Source organism: Apteryx rowi, unplaced genomic scaffold, assembly GCF_003343035.1.
Source record: "Apteryx rowi isolate R43461 unplaced genomic scaffold, aptRow1 scaffold_159, whole genome shotgun sequence".
In the NCBI taxonomy this organism is placed as follows: domain Eukaryota; kingdom Metazoa; phylum Chordata; class Aves; order Apterygiformes; family Apterygidae; genus Apteryx; species Apteryx rowi.
In genome coordinates, this window is record NW_020447852.1 from 220,341 (window position 1) to 239,142 (window position 18,802).

The 18,802-nt window shown below is 40.6% G+C and overlaps 1 protein-coding gene across 3 annotated transcripts in view; it reads left to right on the top strand.

Annotated features, from left to right (window-relative positions):
- MBOAT1 (membrane bound O-acyltransferase domain containing 1) overlaps window positions 1–18,802 on the top strand; it is a 57,635-nt gene that overhangs the window by 15,080 nt on the left and 23,753 nt on the right. For 2 of the 3 annotated variants that reach the window (XM_026059543.1, XM_026059544.1), the window contains exons 2-4: window positions 8,656–8,801; window positions 9,349–9,426; window positions 13,104–13,199. In XM_026059543.1, coding sequence (XP_025915328.1) covers window positions 8,656–8,801; window positions 9,349–9,426; window positions 13,104–13,199 — 320 coding nt within the window. Of the gene's footprint in view, window positions 1–6,013; window positions 6,123–8,655; window positions 8,802–9,348; window positions 9,427–13,103; window positions 13,200–18,802 lie in introns of all 3 variants that reach the window. The other variant, XM_026059545.1, reaches the window with a different exon arrangement.

Here is an 18,802-nt window from a genome sequence, read left to right on the forward strand (position 1 = left end):
ATATATAGTTATGTCTGTATTACTTAATGAAAAGTTGCTTGTCTTGCTGTGCTGTATTTTAAGTTTTTAAAAAATACATCTTTAAATCTTGCAAAAAGGTCTGTGTTGATGCTACTCTTAGCACTGTTACTCCTAAGTTATTTGCTAAAGAATACTAAAATAGAAATCAGAGTGTAGCCTCCAGAGCAGGTAGCACTTGAGGCTTGGAAACTGGAGCTAGATCATATCTGATCCAACCTGTCCCAGCACATGGAGCCTTGCTTCCTTTCTGTTGTGGCCTGGTGCCTGTAGCATATGAGGTGGTAGTGCTGCAGGAGCAGGGACTGGAAGAGTCTTTGGAGAGGTCCCATGAAAATAACTGTTTGGGTTTGGGAGCATTTATCAGCTACGAAAAAAACATTTGGGAGCAATAGCTGTTATCCAGGAATTCATTTCTGGGAAAAGGATGGGTGACTGGTCCATTTAACGGCACGATGTAATGGCTGTGAAAACTGAGGCTCCAGGCAGGTGCCTGAGGCCTGCAGCGGGTGAAGCAAGGGGGAGCAGCGCTGTGGTGGTGTCCTGGCCTTGGGGGATCGCTGGGGTGCCAGGGACTTTCAGAGGAGGCTTTGCAGGCACTGACTTCTCTGCTTTGGTGTGGTTTACTTTCCTGGAGTTGTTGTTCTCCTTGTTTCTGTGTGTTTCTTCTTCAGCRTCTCTCTCCTAACTTTAACTACGCTTAGATCAGGTCTCCAAATGGACCCTTCAAGAAGAGCTGGAGTGATGTAAAAATGTGCTGATAAGGTAGATGTGTTCCCTTGGCATCCGTATGAATCTGATGCTTAAGCAAGGAGCAGAGGAGATAAAAGGTGCCATCTTTCTAGTGAGAAGTAAGTTCAAGATCCCAGTGACTTCTGACATCCTATGGATTTTTTTTTTTTTTTTTTTTTTTGTAAAAGCAGGAGTAATAGTCCTGGTTCTTCTTGCCGTCAGAATTCCTGTTTGGATAACTACATTTCACTCTACTGTTCCTTTTCTTATTAATATCCTCCATATCCTGACCTGTTGACTGTAGTTCTGTTTTCAGACAACTGCCATATTACAGCATGAGATGCAGTAGCTGCACAGAGGTATGTGAAATTACTCTTTCTGAAGCACTCTTTGGATGAAAGGTGCTGTAATTAGTGTGCTACTTCACTGCTGTGCAGTCTGGAGAAATGAGGCAGCTCTCATAACAACCGAAAGGCATTCTGCTTTAAAAAAATCCTGAACAACTGAAGGCTCCAGCTTGTTTGATTTTACTGCTGCTTCTTTTATAGGTAGTGTTTACTACTGGCTATCCCAGGTATAAAGAAATTTCGTCATGCTGTGCTTTGGCATTACTTTCTCACTGGGAGAAAGTAATTACTGAGTTACGGGTAGTGGCAGAACATCACTGCACATAAATGATCACTACTTAAACATCTGTTCAACATACAGAGTAGTTACAGTTCAGTGTAAGAGTTGACAGCAAGCTAAAGCTGTGTTTGGATCAGGTCCATGTGTTAAATTTATCAGCCATCAAAGGTATGGGTGTGTAACTTAGCATTATGTTGTAGAATTGACTTCTCAAGCTTTCTTTTTGCTTAAATGTTTTCCTTTTTAAATTTCTGATGACTCAGGATTTAATCTGTTCTACAGCTATATTTATGTGTCCTGATGGTGATTGTTCTGCTAGTGGCTTCATAGAAGTAATCCAGAAAGAACATCTGTTTCAAGTTTATAGTCTAAATCATGGAAGGATATTTGACCCTGTAAGTAGGGAAACAGCAGAATTTAGCCATGAAAACAACACAACAGGCTGAAGTACAGTCAATTTGGCAAATTCTGTTTTACCAACTCTGTATTCAGGATACAAAAGCAACTAACAAAGCCAGGGCTATGAGAACTTAGTGCTGTTTCTGAGAATAATAATCTTAAGAGAATAATAATCTTAAATTAATCATGTGTATACTCTTCTCTCATAAGAGTATTTCTCAAAGTTCTGTTTTCAAACCTTTGCGTTTGCCCCCTCAAAATCTTCCACAGGACTCCTAAAACACAATGCAGAGGAATGAGTTGTTTCAATATAATGATAGGAGAGATTTAGCTTTTCAGTAATTGTATCACTATTTCCCTAATTTAAGTGAATTTGTCGCCTATCTGATCCATGCTGTTGGCAATTCACAGTGCCTGGGTGTAAACAGAAAATACAACATTTTGCATGTTGCAGTTTATTCTGATTTCTTCTCAAATATCTGTTTGTGCTGATTCTTGGTGAGTGAGTTCTGTGCAAAGAGATATCACTATGGACTATAAGGGAAGCTACGCAGGGGATGTTACGACTCGTTTCCTTCATGAAAGCTTAAGTCAAAATTCTGCTAACAGTGGGAAACTTCACGTGATTTCTGTGATGATCTCCCTACTTTTTAGAGTGTTTGTCACCTCCCTGCATAGAGTTAACAATCTCTGCAGAGAATATTTGTTCTTAGGGCTCATAAAAATAGTCTGGGAGATCAAAATATTTTGCAAAATTCCAGTAAGTATCAGATATCTTTGAGATGATCTGATTAAAGAATATTCCGTCTCTTATTCTTAACACACCCATTTCAGCTATCACAATCTGGATGCTGCGAAATGCTGTCAGGACAGCAGGTCTATTTTTCAGCATCAAAGCAGAAATGTCTCCAGCAAGATGAACTTAAACATGCTTGCTTGTTAGGTGTCTATGATTATGTGTGCAAAATAACTCTTTTAAATAGAGAAAACAAGTTATTACACTTCTGCAGTTCTGGCATTTGCTTTTCAAAAAAAGACATAATCCTGTAAGATGGGGCTGATCTGTGGATGGGGGAATATTTTATTCTGGGGTCTCAGATTCAAAATGGTTTGACGTGAGAAGGACTTGCTGTTGCTGTCACTAATTTCTGTTAATATGGTTCCTTATGCTTTTCTGAGTGCTGAAAACAGCTGTTTGGTGATCTGTGTTAAGTTAATTAGTGAATAGAGTACTTATTTCAATTTACAGGTTAAAAACCTTGTAACAGTCTCCTAAACTAAGGACCAGTAGCTCATTAGCAGATAGCACTGAGTATCTTGACCATGTGCTAGGATTTCATGCCTAGCACTGAGGCACGCTGCAGGCACTGCTGTTTGCACTCTTTGCTTGGCAGATGAAATGGAAATTTCAAGCCTTCCTCTCTGATTTGGCTGGTAAGCACAAAGCCTGAAATAAAAGTAGAGGTGTCTTCTATGATTTCTATAATCTGAGGACAATTCACATCATCTGCTACCTGTTGAAGCAGGCATGGACCTGAAWGCTGACTGGGAATATTCTGGCACCCTGGCTGTGCTGAAACACGCTTGTACCTCCACCTACCAAAATGAATGAACATGTAACATGCCTGCTTTAGTTCAAGGGCTGCGTATTGTGGAAGACACATCTGTACCTCATCATCAAATAAGTGACAAGTTATCAATGTGAATTTATCATATCCATTTTCATAGTGAATAAGCAGTAACTCAAATTAATAGAGTTAATAGAAATTTTGCTTGCAGAGGGACTGTGTTTTGGATAACAGACTTAATTGCCATTTGGAGTTCGGAGAGAACTGTGTGGTCAGTTTGGTGCATCCTCCTAGATTTTTGGAAAGTGAGGTCAGTTTTTCTTCAAGTGTAAGGGAGGAAAAAAATGGTAAAGGAAAAGCAAAGTGTTTTTGTGGTCAGAGTAGAATGCAGGATATTTCTTCCTGATACTTAACTATAAGGAAAATGTTAAAAGCACTAAAATAACAGACTACTTACTTGAACTTACTTATTGTCCCTGCTTAGGGTGTGATCTGGTAACCCTCAAATGCCTATTACCACTCCTTTAAATAGGGAGATTTGCAGATGATGGGATTGTGGATGAGTGGAATGAAACTTCCTGAAGTGGGTGAGCAGTAGCCTACCCTGACCTGTGCAAAGCAGTAACCAAGAGTATTTGTAATGATTTAGTGAAAGGGTGTAAAGCCAGGGATACCTCCTCCTAAATTTTCTGTTTCCCATTCCAAGAACATCTAGCTAAAAAAGCATTTTCCATTTTCTCCTTTTAAGATTTTTGTGTTTTTTCACAATCATTTCCAGTGCTACCACAAAATGCATTTATCTGTCTCCTAGAAGTGTGATCCATGGCTTTCCTGTTACAGGAGTTTGACAAATTGCTACCTTTTTTCCCCTAAACTTGGAGCTAGTTTGTCCCCAAAACAAAAGGTGATAATTGTTCCCACTCTGTTATTGACAGTGGGCTCGTTTCCTCCAAATGCTGAGATTTTTAGAAATGTTGAGACATGTATCTGATGCCAGTGATCTGCACTGTGATGAGCCTGGCTCTCTGACCTCCAGAGTTTAATCATGGAAAATGAAAGGAAGATAGGATCTTTCCAACCTTTGTTTTGGCAACATATCATGTGCTCTGATTCCTAATTTTATTACACCTTACTTGTTAGAGCACAGAAGAAAATGGCTGTGTAAAAAGTAAAGGTATGTCTCTTCTGCTGGCAAAGTTGAAACTTCATGTGGAATAAAAGTTCAAAGGCAACACCGGATGGATGTGACTAGCAAAAACATGGGTTATAAATGACTTAAATGGTGGATCAGAATGAAAAAGGTTAATTTTCAGATCATTTATTTTCTTTTTTCATGCTATTTTTATGTGGACACCATTCATCAAAGTTCAAAAGTCCTCAATTTACTGTTTACAAAGTGTTTTCAGCAACAGTGGAAATAACCAAAAGAGAATAACATGAACTCTTTGCAAAGTGAAGGGGAGGAAAGTGTGACCGTAATTTACTTTGTGATTCAACACAACATTTCTTGAAATTTTAGGGATCTGCTTACTTAAGTACTTCAAATATGTAAGGTAAAGAGTAAAATTCCTGTTAAGTGGAATGCAGTACAGTCACTGTCAAATGAACTAACAGCATGTGTGTGTGAGAGAATGAATGCATACATTTACAATGCTGCGTATGAGTAAAGAAAGGGAGGTGATAGTCAAATGAAAAACCATCACATCCCTCTATTATTCTGTAGAGGACAGACCAGTTCTGGTCTGGTACCAAAATTAGTGCTCAGTTTTAAATACAGAATTCTGCCTTCCAGGCAGAATAAACTTTAATAGCACTAGGAAAGGAGTCCCCCAGTTTTACTGGTGTCTGATATTTGACTTGCATTGAGGCCCAGCTGGGGGAGAGGGAACTAAGAAACTGAGAAACAACTTCCCTTACTCTGTTTGTGACAGTTTCAAGAAAAGATTTGTGCCTGGTTTATTTAAGTTTTCGGCTTGGCTCAGTTAGGCTCATAAGGGATTGTTTTATATTCTTCTGAAGTAAGTATTCTTCTGTGATTACTCAACACCTCTGAAAGCTGGTTTTATGGTAAGCTATGAGCTAGACTTTGCATTGAACTCTGTACAGCTAAATCTGATTTCCATACTGAACCCCATGGAAATCAGGAGTCTTCTTGGTGCACTCAGATTCTAAACGTGGTTTTAGCGGTGGATAGATACAAGAAGTAGTGAAGTTTATGCCAATTTTTTTGCAACAGGTACCAAATACTTAGTGGATGACAGAAAGGTTTTATCAGTAATTGTTACATTTACTGTTTTTCTTGTTCATCGGTGTCCCTTTCCCAACACCTCTGCTGATGCATCCTTTATAACCAATCGTGTTGTTTGTAATGCATATATGTTAGTGTTGTAAATACACTTCCTATACATGCTGTTAATGTTATTTTCTCCAGTAACATTATGGAAGAAAAAACAGAGCTTGGTGTTGTGCTTCCACCTTATGAGGTTTAAAGAGCTGGAGCCAGCACATTCATATTTGGCATCCTGTTGTGTGCTGTTCAAGGAGAAGGTGTCACAAGCCAAAGCTTGGATGATAGTTATTTTGTGGGAGAGAATCCAAAAGACTATAGTTCTAAAAACTGACAAGCCTTAATGATAGACAAAATAAAACAAACAACATTTTGTATTTAGGGGTAGTGCAGTCAAACATAGACATGGGGGAAAAGAAGTTGGAGAACTGCAGAGGAGCTTTGGTTGTTGCACTTCGGAAGACCAGCAGAGGCATGAATCTTCTCAGCCAGTGAGTGAAAGTCTTCTCTTTCTGCATTTCAGACTGCATTTATTTATTTATTTATTTTGCATCACGGAGTCGATCTTCCAAGCAGCACATTGAGTGCAGCCTTCTCACTCCCCTTAATGCTATTCTGGTCATGTAATGGTCAAAGGACATTCAAGAATCCTGGTGTTCATTTGTGCCTCTTTGACACTGTCACTTGTCGCTTACGGTTCCTGAAAAGGAAGGTTAGTCTTTAGGTTTTTGAATGAGATCTGTAACTTTTAATGGTGTGTTGTGACTGTTACTCTGCAAGCTACTTTCTTGCTTAATTCAGTACAAAAAGGGTAAGTGGAAACTAGAAGTTTGAGATTATTGCTTGCTGAATAAATCGGATCTGTGATGTTTGGCCTCTCTGCAGAAACAACCCTGAAAAACTGAAAGCAGAATGAAATGTAAGGCTAGGGTGGGCTTTTTATCCTGGTATAAGGATTCACCCCAGTTTCTGCAAAAGCAGCGCAGGGAAGAAATTGTCTCAGCTAATTTTGCACAACAAAATGAAAATGTGATTGTAGTGTGGCTGGTGTACTTGTGCTACCTTTACTCCAGGTAGCCCAGGTAACAAATGCCCTGTGGAAATGATAGTATTGGCTAGCCACTGAGTATGTACACAAGGCTGCTGTGGTGTTGTATACTGTGCTAGTCTCTGCTGCTTGCTTTCTGCTGCTATGGTTACCTGTCTTAACTAAATAAATGCTATTCTGAGTGTCTGCTATGGGATCTTCCACTTTCATTTTACTGTGTGTATATACTCCTGAAGTCCCAGCATGTTTAATATCTCAGATTGAATGTACAATAACTGGATGAAAGTAAAAGAAAAAGGTTGCTTTTTTTTTTTTTTTTTTTTTTTTTTTACTGGAGTAAAACTTCTGTGAATAATGCTGCACAGAATAGGATATTGTCTTTTAAACAATCAACCACATGGGCTTCTTGGACTGTTTGCTCTTTCCCTCTTTCTCTATACTGGATCCGAGGGCTTCTGCATGCCACAAAGCAGAGCTCCATTGTGTGTACTAATATGGCCATAAGTGGAAGCAGGTTGAGGTGGGATTTAGGTTCACTGAATTGTCTTTTCAGTGTGTCTGTCAGTCTTTGCCACTTGCATCAAAAGGATACAGTCAGAACAGCCTTTCAGGGGAAATACTCTCCTCAGCCATTTTTGCACTAAGTCTGGCTATGGGAAGGAGAGGGAGAGGGAGGAGTTAGTTATTTTTAGAATAACTGTATTGTAGCAGGCCAAGTGACAGTTTGGGATTTGTGCTATAGCTTCTGGGTTTTAGGAGACCAGTGCAATTTTGTTCTCTTCCTTTTTAAATCTTTCCTCAAGTCTTTGTACTCATAAAAGTGATTGTGTTATTCAAATAAAGCTTAAAATACTGTCATGGTGGGAAATTCCTAATTATTTGCTTTTGCGTATAGTTCTGTGATATCTTCGCTTTATAAATACTGGTAGTGTACAAGAACAAGAAACAGAAGGTATTGTTCCTGACCCAAAGAACTAAAATTCAGCATATTTAAATGCTTAAATTATTACGTTATTGCATTGCATTATTGCCTACATCACAGGAATAAAGGAACTGCAACAATGTAGCTAAGAAATCTGTAATAGAAGCATTTGCCTGAACAGCACCAAGTTGGATATAGTCCACCAAAATTAAAGCAATTTGGGGCTGTGGTGTCTTATTAAAACCATTGTAAATGTTTTTGACAAGAACCTTGGTTGGATCCAACAATCTCTGGGCAGCCAGCGTGTCAGAGGATTTCTGAGTGCAATATATCACCCTGTCCTGGACTGATAGCTTTGGATAATCCTCTAATTCAAGCGATTGCTTAAATATTTCACTCTGTTTAGAGTTTTGCTCAGTCTATGATGACCTCCTGCCAGAGACCTCAGAGCAAATTTAAAAAAAAGAAAACAGACTGCAGCTGAATAAAATGAGTCTAACTTCATCTGCCCAGGGCCTGGGCTGGGCTCGTGGCTATGGGATCCCAGTGCTGCACCGCTCTGCTAGAGGCAGCTCCTGAGCTATGCTGTTCCTCCGAATTCAGGGATTTCTGCTGAGGCTTTCAGAGAGAATGTAACTGGAAAAAGGCAATTTGGTGTGGGTTTTGCTCTGAGGACACCGAAGCTTCTGCTTGTCCTTGTGTCCGATAGAAGTAACTTCTAGCCAGAGGCTGCTTGTCCTCCATGTGCACCTGCCTTATGCTGCCTTCTCTGCAGGGCAGAGCCCCCCTGCCCCTCTGGGGGCTGGGGCCAGCTTTTGCTCCTGTCCCAGGTCTCAGGTGGCCACATGCTTGTTTAATCCCTTCTGTTAGCCGACAAAGTTAGCATCACTCACAAGTGAGACTTGCAAGAAAGAAGACAAAAGATAATTGCCTTTACTTTTTTCCCCCCCTTTGTTGGCTCCACTCTTTATTGTTCTGAGAAGGAAGATACTCCTTCCCCCCTACCCCCGCCAAAGAATCACAACAATTTTTTGTTTTGTTTTTTCTTTTACAGATCAATTTTGTAGCCTGTCAACTGTTTGCCCTTTTGGCTGCTTTTTGGTTTCGTGTTTACTTGGGTCCCAGTCATGTCAGTTCTGCTGTTCGCCATGCATTTGCCACCCTCTTTGGAATATACTTTGCTGTCTTCTGCTTTGGATGGTGAGTATTTAATCACCAAGTAGACAAGGCTTGGGTGGAAACGTTTTTAAAGTTCATATCAGGTTTTCTGGATTACTTCTTTTTAGTCTTGAGGTGCTTTTTGTATTGCAATCCTGGAAAAAAAAAGCCAAAAATTCCTACCAATGTAACCATCCTAAACCCTCAAATAAAGTGAAATGAGTCATGAAAACATTTGTAAGTGAGGTATTTAATCTATGATGTGCTTGTTTCTGGCAGTTAAAGCCACCAGTCTGCTGTGAAGATATTGGCGTTGGAGAAGCAGCATCCAATTTGGATGTGCACTTTGAGCAAGACTGCTCTTTCTCTGAATCAAACACATTGACAGCATCTTGTCAATAAGTGTTAATCTATGTTGAATGTTCATGCTGTAAAAATGTCATTGTGATAATCCATGTTTACTGATATCCTCATAAGACATAGCATTTCTGTCATTCATGTGGAAAAAATATTCCCTCAATCTGTACTGCCAGCCTCCACCCCCCAGTTACTTAGAAGTTTCTTAAATATTTACTTTATTGTCTTCAAGGTATTCCATACATCTTTTCATCCTGGTGATGATGAACTATGGCATTATGAACATGGCGAGTATTCCAAACATCCACAGGTGAGCTTTTGTGGCTGCAAGTACAGGGCTGCTCCTCTGGGCAACTTCCCTCCTTTCATCCAGAGGCATGAGGGTTTTTTTAGTACCTTCTTCTCTTCTCTCCTGCCTTTCTTGCCCAGTTACTTGCAGGAGTTTTGTTCATTCAGTTACAGAATTGGCTATAATCTCACTTTGTGGGTTTTTTTGCATTGATATATTACATTTCCCTATGAAATTGCTGTGCCCCAAAGCACGCTTTTGCAGGCTTAACAATTTACGCTCATGCCTCTGATTTCTTTAACTTCATGAAGTCATATTGCCCTTGGTATTCTGTCCTTGAGGATGGCTTTTGATAATCCTTTTTAATGTGTTTTCCCTCTTGCTGTATGGCCTCTAGGTATTTTCCAGTTACTCTCAAGTTAGGCATTTCAGTTAAGGTCACTGGTAGCTTAAGTTTGTGATCTATGAAATAAGTCTTGCATTTGTCAGTGGGCTTTGAGCTTGAAAAAGTGACAAGTACTGGACATGTCGTTGCTTTGAAGCAGAGGACTGCAACATCACCAGGAAAAGTTCTAGACCATTGGATCTTCTTTTTCTATACAAATGTCTTGGAGGAAGACACATAAGATATCTGAAGTGTTTTGTCAAGTGAGTGCCTCACTGGACAAAAGGCAGAAGGCACTTTGATATGCAAATGAAAACTACATGGAAATTATGCCTGCTTCTTTCACTGGGTAATAGGAAGTGGATGTGGAAGAACTTCGCTACTCCATAATTTGACCTTCTCAGATGGGTACAACACTGTTATAATTCAGCAAGCAAGAGCCTTTTAAATTGTGCAGGCAGAATTGTTTTATTCCGGTCCTTCTGCAGAGTTAGGACTTTTTTTTTTTTTTTTTTTTTTTTTTTTTTTTTTTTTTTGTGCAACTGCTCCTTTATAGCAGTCTAGAGGGACTAGCTGGCAGTTATTCCCACTTCTTCACTTTCGTGTTGGCCTCCCTTAGAGCATGTGGTTAATACTTTGGGTTGGTTTGGGTGTGTTACAGGTGCTTTCTGTCTCTACGCTCCGTGTGGCTGTTTCTGTAGTTGCCTCTGTCTGTCCGAGGAATGCCCACATTCACCGCAGCCTGAACCCAGGAACTGAACCCGGGAACCGAACCCCTTTCTTTGCTTGTCTTCAGGGCCTAATGCTCCGATAATCATCTCCCCTTCTTCTATCACTTCCTGAGGCGGCCCCTCTCTAATACCTAAATGGGAATCCCGTCACTTTATAATGTGTCCAGGATTGTTTAGCAACATGAACTGTAAGTGACAGGCCTCTCTGTAGCAGTCACTAGCGTTTTGCACCAGCAAGATAAGTGTTAATCAAGGAGTTGGGTTTTTTTTCACCCCCTCACAGAGTTCAAAGGCAAAGCCCAGAAATCCAGAGGTAATTAATAATTCAAAAAAAACCCACACCATAGTTGGACAATGTTTATGAAAGAAATGCCAGCCAGAGACCAGAAGAAAAGTAGCTAAAAGTGTGTGTTATTTCTCTCCCAGTCATTGTCCATACCCATCCTTTGGGGAAATACAGGAGTAACTATTCTGGATCAGAGAACTGAACTGCAGGAGCCAAGTCTCCAATACTTACTTAAGTCTTTATAGAGAAGTCGAGGTCGTGGTGGGGAAACAGGCACAGTTTCAACAGGAAACTCCCTCACTCTTACTGTTTAGCCAATTAGTCACAACGGGAGAAATAGCTGTATATTGCAACACAAATTAAGCCACTTTATATAATGCTGTCAGCTACTACTGTGGGATAGTCATATTTTGATTTGAATCAATGTGAAACAGCAATTGAACATGCTGAAAAACCTCAGGAGGACTGGGAAGATTGGGCTAGGTCTTTTCTACTGTATTCCACTAGCCATAGCTTTTGGCAAAATAAGCGTGTATTCAAGCTGCTTGAGCATAAGCTGTTCATATAGAGGGCCTATAAGAATACAGGAAGCTTAACAGCAGGGTTTGGAGACTTGACTTTTTTCCCCAAAATGCAAGTGAAGGTGAGCAAAAGAAATAAGTAAACTACATAGTTTAACCTACATGCTCCTTTACCTGGCTATTTTCTGCTGGGGCACTCTGCAGTGAGGCTGTCGGTCTTCAAGGCCTGTAAGTTGATGAATTAATCCAGCATCTTCAGTAATGCTCTCAGCTGCAGGAGCGTTTCAGTATGTCTCTCCTTGCCCACCTTCTTCCAGTGTAGGTGCTTTAGACATAAGCATCAAGGCTCATTTTAGGTGCTTCATSCACTGTCAGTTACATGCACCGGGCTGTAGTGGCTTGCCATTGGAGGGATGCCTGTCAGTCTTTGATGAGAGGGAGCCCAAGGACCTTGGTGAGGCTGGGCTGGATGCCAGACTGAGATAAAATAGATATATTCTGCTCTGAACCTCCTGAAGAAGCTGTCTTGTCCCCTCAGTCTGCCTCTCATCCAGCCGTGAGCCATGTGACCTACAGGTTATATTGTGATCCCTGACTTAACATCCCTCATTGTCACTTGCATTGCAGTTTATTGGTCCCCAGGAAAGCAAAGCCCATTTCTCTTATAGCTAGCCATGATCTGACAAAGACCTGGCCCATTTTCAGTCACCTGATGACCCTTTTCCTGATCGGTCCAATTTTGCAATGTGCATTACCAACCTGCCTGGCTTCCACTGGCTCGGCTTTCCTAGGGCTCCTTGGTGTGTGGGCTGCACAGTTTGGTTCCTCTGTAGGTCTTCATATGTTCTCATCTGTGGGGCTAACTCCTCCTGCTGTCGGGAGCTCTGGTGGACTTGGTCCCAGTCCATCTGAGATCTGGGTGACGTAAGCCTTTCATTCTAGTGTCCCAGCTCTCCATCCACTGTCTAGCTTGCTTGGTTTGTTACTCGTCATCTTCTCTCCAGGTTTCCATCTGCTTCTTACCTCCCCAGTATCCTCTTTCCTGCTCTGTCACATGGGGAGAGTAGGTGGGGCAGATGCAACCTTTCCTATAACTTAGACACTGCAACGTGTCCAGTCCTCAGACCATTCAACCCTTATGATGGAAAGTGTCATGCTACCATCCCGCCTATCATATTTTTGTGGTCATCCTGTAAAAACCGAGAGTGAATTTGTCAAGTTCCAGTTAAAGACTGTTTCTGCTGGAAGGTGGCACACTTCAGCATTTAGGGCTGAAAAGAGTAGGCTAAGTGTCATTATCTGCCTTTAAGATACTTTCTCTCTTCTGATTTTGCATCAGCTTGAAATATTTGAGTTTCTGGTAGACCTGAGGAGGGGTTGTACATCTAAATAAAAGGCATTTACAGATAGAAAGGGTAATGGATGATTTCAGCCGCACACATTAAATATCATCTGATTTCAAATACTTGAGTTGGACAAAAATTTTGAAATAATATGTTGGAGTGAGGAACCCTCCATAAAATTGAAATGCTCAAGTTGAAGTGATCTCGTTTCTTCCCCTTGCCCCCCAATATGAGTAGTCTTTTCTGTTATGTTGCAGCAGGGTACACAAAATTATAAGTCCSCCTTTGAAAATTTTTGCTAGAGCTTGTAACATAGATTCAGACTTGTTAACCTAATTTGCAAAAATAAACCCCACAAACCCAATTTGAGTGATTTCAGTTCTTGTTGGTACATGTGTTGGTAACTATTTGTTCTGTCTATTATGTTTTTAGGTACTCCTTTGTCGTAGCTATGGGATACCTCACGTTGTGCCACATAAGCCGAATATACATATTTCATTATGGTATTCTTACTACAGATTTTTCTGGGTGAGTGAGTCTGCAAGCTGGGTCCTGTATCATTTGTTATTAGATAAATTCAGTACATTTTAAAAATAATTCTGATGTTATCTGGGGGGGCTTCTGCAATTTTGCTTGCCTTTAAACTTTTTTTGGCACCTTTTTCTGTTGTTGTTAAAGGAACAAATACTGTGATTCCACAGTGAGTCATTGTTTCTGCTGTCTTCTTGCTGGGCACTATCTAGTCAGGAAGGTAGAGGTTGGTTAGCTACTCATCTTCCTAAACGCAGCCATCGACCCAGAGTTGTCCTTTCCCCCGTTCTGACTTACCCCTGCATGGGAAGGGGTCCCAGGGTGACCCCAGTGATCTCTGCAGCCCACCAGGGAAGGTGTTCCCCCCCCCCCACCCAGGACTCGGGCCGGTGGGAGAGGAGGACTTGAGGGGGTGAGTGGATGGGGGAGCTGGGACATGCACAACCAGCTTAGGGAGAAGGGGATCAGCTTTCATGCTCTGCGCCCGTGTTTCTGTCACTGGGGCAGGTTGTGAGTGTCATTTAAGTAGCACGACTTTGTATTACCATGCATTTCTGGTGGAACAATGTTCTTCATATAAACTGTAGTCTCTCTGTATTTGATTTCACTGAAGCAGTAGAAGATGCCTTGCAAAAAGTATTGATATTTTGTAAAAGAAAGGGAGTCTCATGTCTCAGTGATAGATGCTAGCTAATGTTATACATCTTTCTGAGAAGAAAGCACATTTCTGCATGGTTTAAAATCAGCATATTCCACCTGTTTAATTGAATGTCTGAATGCAGAGTAATTGTTAACATACCATGAAAAACCTCTGTGAACTGGAACAGTAAGTTGTAGATAGATGCCTCTTCCAAGCCTCAGTCTTCTTACAGGCATAGAATAGGAAACTGGAGTTTTTTTGCTGTGTGCATATGTCTCTGTGTGTGTGAGGTGGGGGGGTTAAGCATTTAAATGCATTCCTAGAAAAAATGATATCTGTTCTTCTGAATCTTTTTTTTTTTTTTTAGGGGAGGGGGCAAAAATGGGAAATTATACATTTAGAGAAAATTTAGTTCTATAATTTTTTCTGCTATTCTTTTAATACACAAAAGCGTGTCCTGAATGAGCATGACATACCAAGAAGTCTATAAATGGGATTGGAATGCTATAGCTGTGTGTGCTGTGAGGCAGAAATGTGTGAGAGCACGCTTTTCTGAATAGAGTGTTCAGAAATGCACTGTGAGGCTTATTAGCTGTCTCTCTCAGAAGACATTTAATAAGGATACAGCGAGACTGGGGGTGGAAGAAGAGGAATGGTGACTGTTTTACAGGCTAAGAAGCATTTTCTGCTTTCTTGATGAAAAGGGAGCTAATTTTATCTAATGATGAGCTCTAGGATAATAATGGGACCAAAAGAACTTAAACTTATTCTCTTACATGTTTTTGTCCTGCAACTTGAAGATAAAAACCAATTCCTAAACTTCAGTCAAACAAAAAACTGTCAAATAGTAAATGGGCGGAAAATGTAGAACAGATGTGAACCACATCTTCATGGTTTATTTTAAAAACTAAGAATAGATAAAAACACTGTATTAATAAAAGCTTGAAGTCCAAAGTGCTCAAGCTCAGGTCAGCCTCATAAATCTGTCTTACAAGCTGTTTTTCTCAGCTGTAAATAATAGATTCCCACTGAGGCCTTATGCACACACCGATATAGGTGTTATGACCCAAAGAGATAAAATATAATCCCTCACCACTGTGTCACCCTATATTAGCAGAAACTGAACTGTGTCTTCTGCATTGTCTCATGACTGATGGCTCCACAGATACTGCATGTGGCAGTCTGGTAGCATTGAAACAGGCTCCTGGCTAGAAGGATGTCCTAAAAAATCTCAGAACTTCAGAGACAACCATGCCAGGATCCACAGAGCGATGCCCATCTCCCTCCAGCCTCCCAGCCTGCTGGGTGAATGCTACTGAGGATACTCTAATAGTGCAAACTACTGAATTTAAGGGAATCATTAAAAGTGAGCAAAAAGCCTGCAATCGTTCTCAGTTATCCTGTGTGGAGGATTTGAGGTCTCAGTTATCCTGTGTGTTTCTGGTGATACCTGATTGCAGGGAGGAGGTGCTAATCCACATCAAGTAGGTGTGTAAGCAGTTCTGGTGTCACCAGCTTTCCAATGTCAGTTCCCTAAAGTGATGAGCCAGATGTTAAATGAATGTTTCTCAATTTCTGTGCTGAAAGCTAGGATATCTCATTTGCTCTCATGACCTGCTTTGCGCACTTAATAGTTTGCATGCATAATCCTTTTGACTTGTGTTTGCAACTGTATTTCTTTGGTTCCATAATAAGTCAGTGGTGCTATTTGTTTTTGATTGCTTTTTTCCCCCTTTTTGAGAATACGGCTTGTAAAAATGCACATAGAGATTGAAGGAGAACAGGTAACTTTTGAGTCGTGTATTAAGTAAACTGGGAAATGGAAGATCAAACTGYGACTCATCACTTCAAGGTCAGGGAGTAAGGAAACTTGTACTGTAATGGTGACTAGTTAATTCTTCTAGGTTATGCAAAGGATAGTTTTGTTCACTGACTTGCACAAACAGGACTATACTCAAGCTGGTTGCAGCAATTACTTTTTTCACATGTTACATTGGAGCTAGGTGAAATGTCCACTTTTTTAGACTATAAGACAGATTTTTGATTGAAAGAAATTCCAGTTTGTTGCACTTGAATTTTGATTTTTTTTAATATTGATTTTTTGAAGTACTTTTATTTATACTCTATCACAAAAATGTGGTGAAATAACTTGGGAATTTTCTTCAACAGATTTCCCATAGAAAACTCGGTTCATTTTTGACTACTAATTGTAAAACAACTTAATGCTATGCTTTCCCCTTAATTCAAATCAGTCTTTGAAAGAAACATGCATATTTTATTTTGCTTGCTTTGCCATGGCATTTATACATTGTACCTGGGAAAACTAAATCCTAACTCTTTCTCTCTTTCTCTCTCTCTCTCTCTCTCTCATTTCTTCTTCTTTATGCTAAGAGGATTATGCTGGTAAGTTGCCTGGTTTCTTTAAAACTTTATAAAAATGGTAACACTAACATACTTTTTTTTTCCTTTGCATCACAGGCACAGACTGAGTATAGTGATATAGCTTTAGACAGGGATTAGTTTAAAATAAAATCAAAAGATCTTGATTTGGGTTTTTGGAAATTAGTAATAGATATATTTTCAATCTAGCAAACTACATAAGCAAATGCCTTGTGCATGTGATCATCTGGACAGAATTCAGAGGAACTCCTCATCCATATGAAGTTAAGTGTGTCTGCTTTAATCTTTTGCTTGATTGAGACCACAGAGCTTTTTGGTTTCTTCTTTGAATTTCACCCAGTGTCTGAGCAAAATTTCATAGTACTTGCAGTGCATTCAGGGAAGGCGAGGGAGTGATAACCATGTGTATACAGTGAGTTTCTTGGTGCCATTCCTTACAGAAAGAAATTCAGTTTGTGAAAATCACCATAAACACTGGCACTGCTTGCAATCTTGTGTTAGTCTTGGAAGAGAGACTGGAGCCTGAATTGTCAGGGTGACTAAAGCATTTTTTCTCCCTGCAGATGTCAAACCTGTACCTCTTACATTATTTTTTTTGTGGAAATTTCTCTCCAGACCTAGCAGATATCTTCTCACACCAGCTATACTCCAAATGCAAAAGAACAACAGCATTCTTAGCAAACCACTTTGAAAATGCTGGTCATTGAAAGAGCTCTACAGAAAAGCCATATAAGCAGATACTTTAGTAAAAAATGTCACTTCAGGCAGTGAATTCTTGTCTGATGGTTAATGCTTTGTTACTGTTTTTTTTCCCCTCCCAGTGGCTTAGTGTCAACCACAAAAGACAGGAACAAAGTTAATACAGCCAGTTTTTACAATGAAAATGCATTTGCTGATGGAAACAGATACAGATGTACTCTGTTGCTTGCTAAAATGCTGTGCTAAAACACAACACAGAAATACTAACTTTTCCAGTGAGTTTAGTGGGTTGCTTCTACTCCGTTGTCTTTTATATGTATGACGTTATCTTTCAAGCTCATGAAGTACCATACAGTGTTCCTAGTGCTTGTTCCAGGAGCACCAGATGACTTTGGTTCACAGCAGGTCTCCAGGGGCAGGACAGCAGAGCAGGCGGGAGCGGGTGCGGAGTGAGCAGCCGTAGCCCAGGGCAGGACGCTGCTCATAAAACTCTGCCCCAGAAGGGGAAAAACGGGCCCTTTTCCATGCCCACTGCTAAGCATTTATCCACTTGAAACTGCGCTGAGATCACTTACCATTGGTTACACAGATGTTCTGGAAGAGCCACAAGATGGGAATTGCCAATTAGCCAAATTTCACCTAGCGAGTCAGTACTAGAAAGCTCCATATCTAGTAAGTCCTGGGGCGCTTCTCCAGGAATCAGTGTTCTTTGGAGTAAAGTATTTCTCTCCTGAAGGTCTAAGAAGCACTGTTCATCAGCTTTCACCAAAAAAAACCCCCAAAACATGAAGCAAATTGGAAATTGCTTGGGAGGCGTGAGCATGTTTGATGAAATATTTTCCCCCCTGCGTGCTTCAGCACATCTGCGGTTTTCGGTTGAAACGGGAATTAACAGCCTGTTGCCAGCGAAGCATCATGGTGTCCTGGCCCAGTGACCCCCTCAGCACTGCCATCACTGCCGTAGCGGGGGCTCCCTGGGTGAGGTTTCCATATGGATTTCAAAGCTGTGGAGATAAACCTGAAATAAATGTTTGCTGGTTTGGGCTCTTGTCTGCAATTAGCCTTTTGACTCCACCTACTCTCATAGTTTCCACTGACCTGATTTCACTATTTCTAGCTTGTGCATGCCAGACTCCTCCGCAGAATTACCTCAGGTCAGACGGACTCTGCTTGGAAAATGGCTTTTCTCTTGTAATTGTTAAAGTTAGGCTTACCACAGGATCCTGTCTGAGATATGGGGAAGATCCCCATGGTGAGCTACAAACTGATGCTGACATGCTTAATTCCCCAGGCCCATGCTTCTGGGAAAATTTATTTTCTTGGGACAAGCCATGTTAAAAATGATTTTAACTGATATGTTTTCCTTTGGAAGGTTTAATTAGGGAGGCAAAAACCTGTACTGGTATTCAGCATCCTCTGTAAACTTTCCCATCTTTGTCTTGTCCTGTTGTTTTTCAAGGCATCATTCAAGGCATTTAGGTAAAGACACTATTTTTTTTTATTTGTTGAAATGTATTATTTCATTATTGACTCCCTGGGACAATTTCTTGATTCTTCGTTAAAACTTGGCCCCTATATTCTGTGTGTAGGAGGTACAGTGCAGCAACAACCTGAGATTAAATTCTTTGCCAATATATAAAACACAGAAAGAGGCAAAGTCACAGCACAGGTCGATCTAATTCCACATTTTGGTCCCAGTTTGTAGCTGTGGTGTCTAGTGTGACAGACGAAGAGGGGAGGCTGTGGAGTCAGACAACTTCGCATGTAGCTGCAAAGCATTTGCAAGGTGTTCGGGTGTGACTGGAGTTCACCTGCTCTAGGGTCCAGGCTTCTAAAAATACATGTAATATTCCCAGTGCCC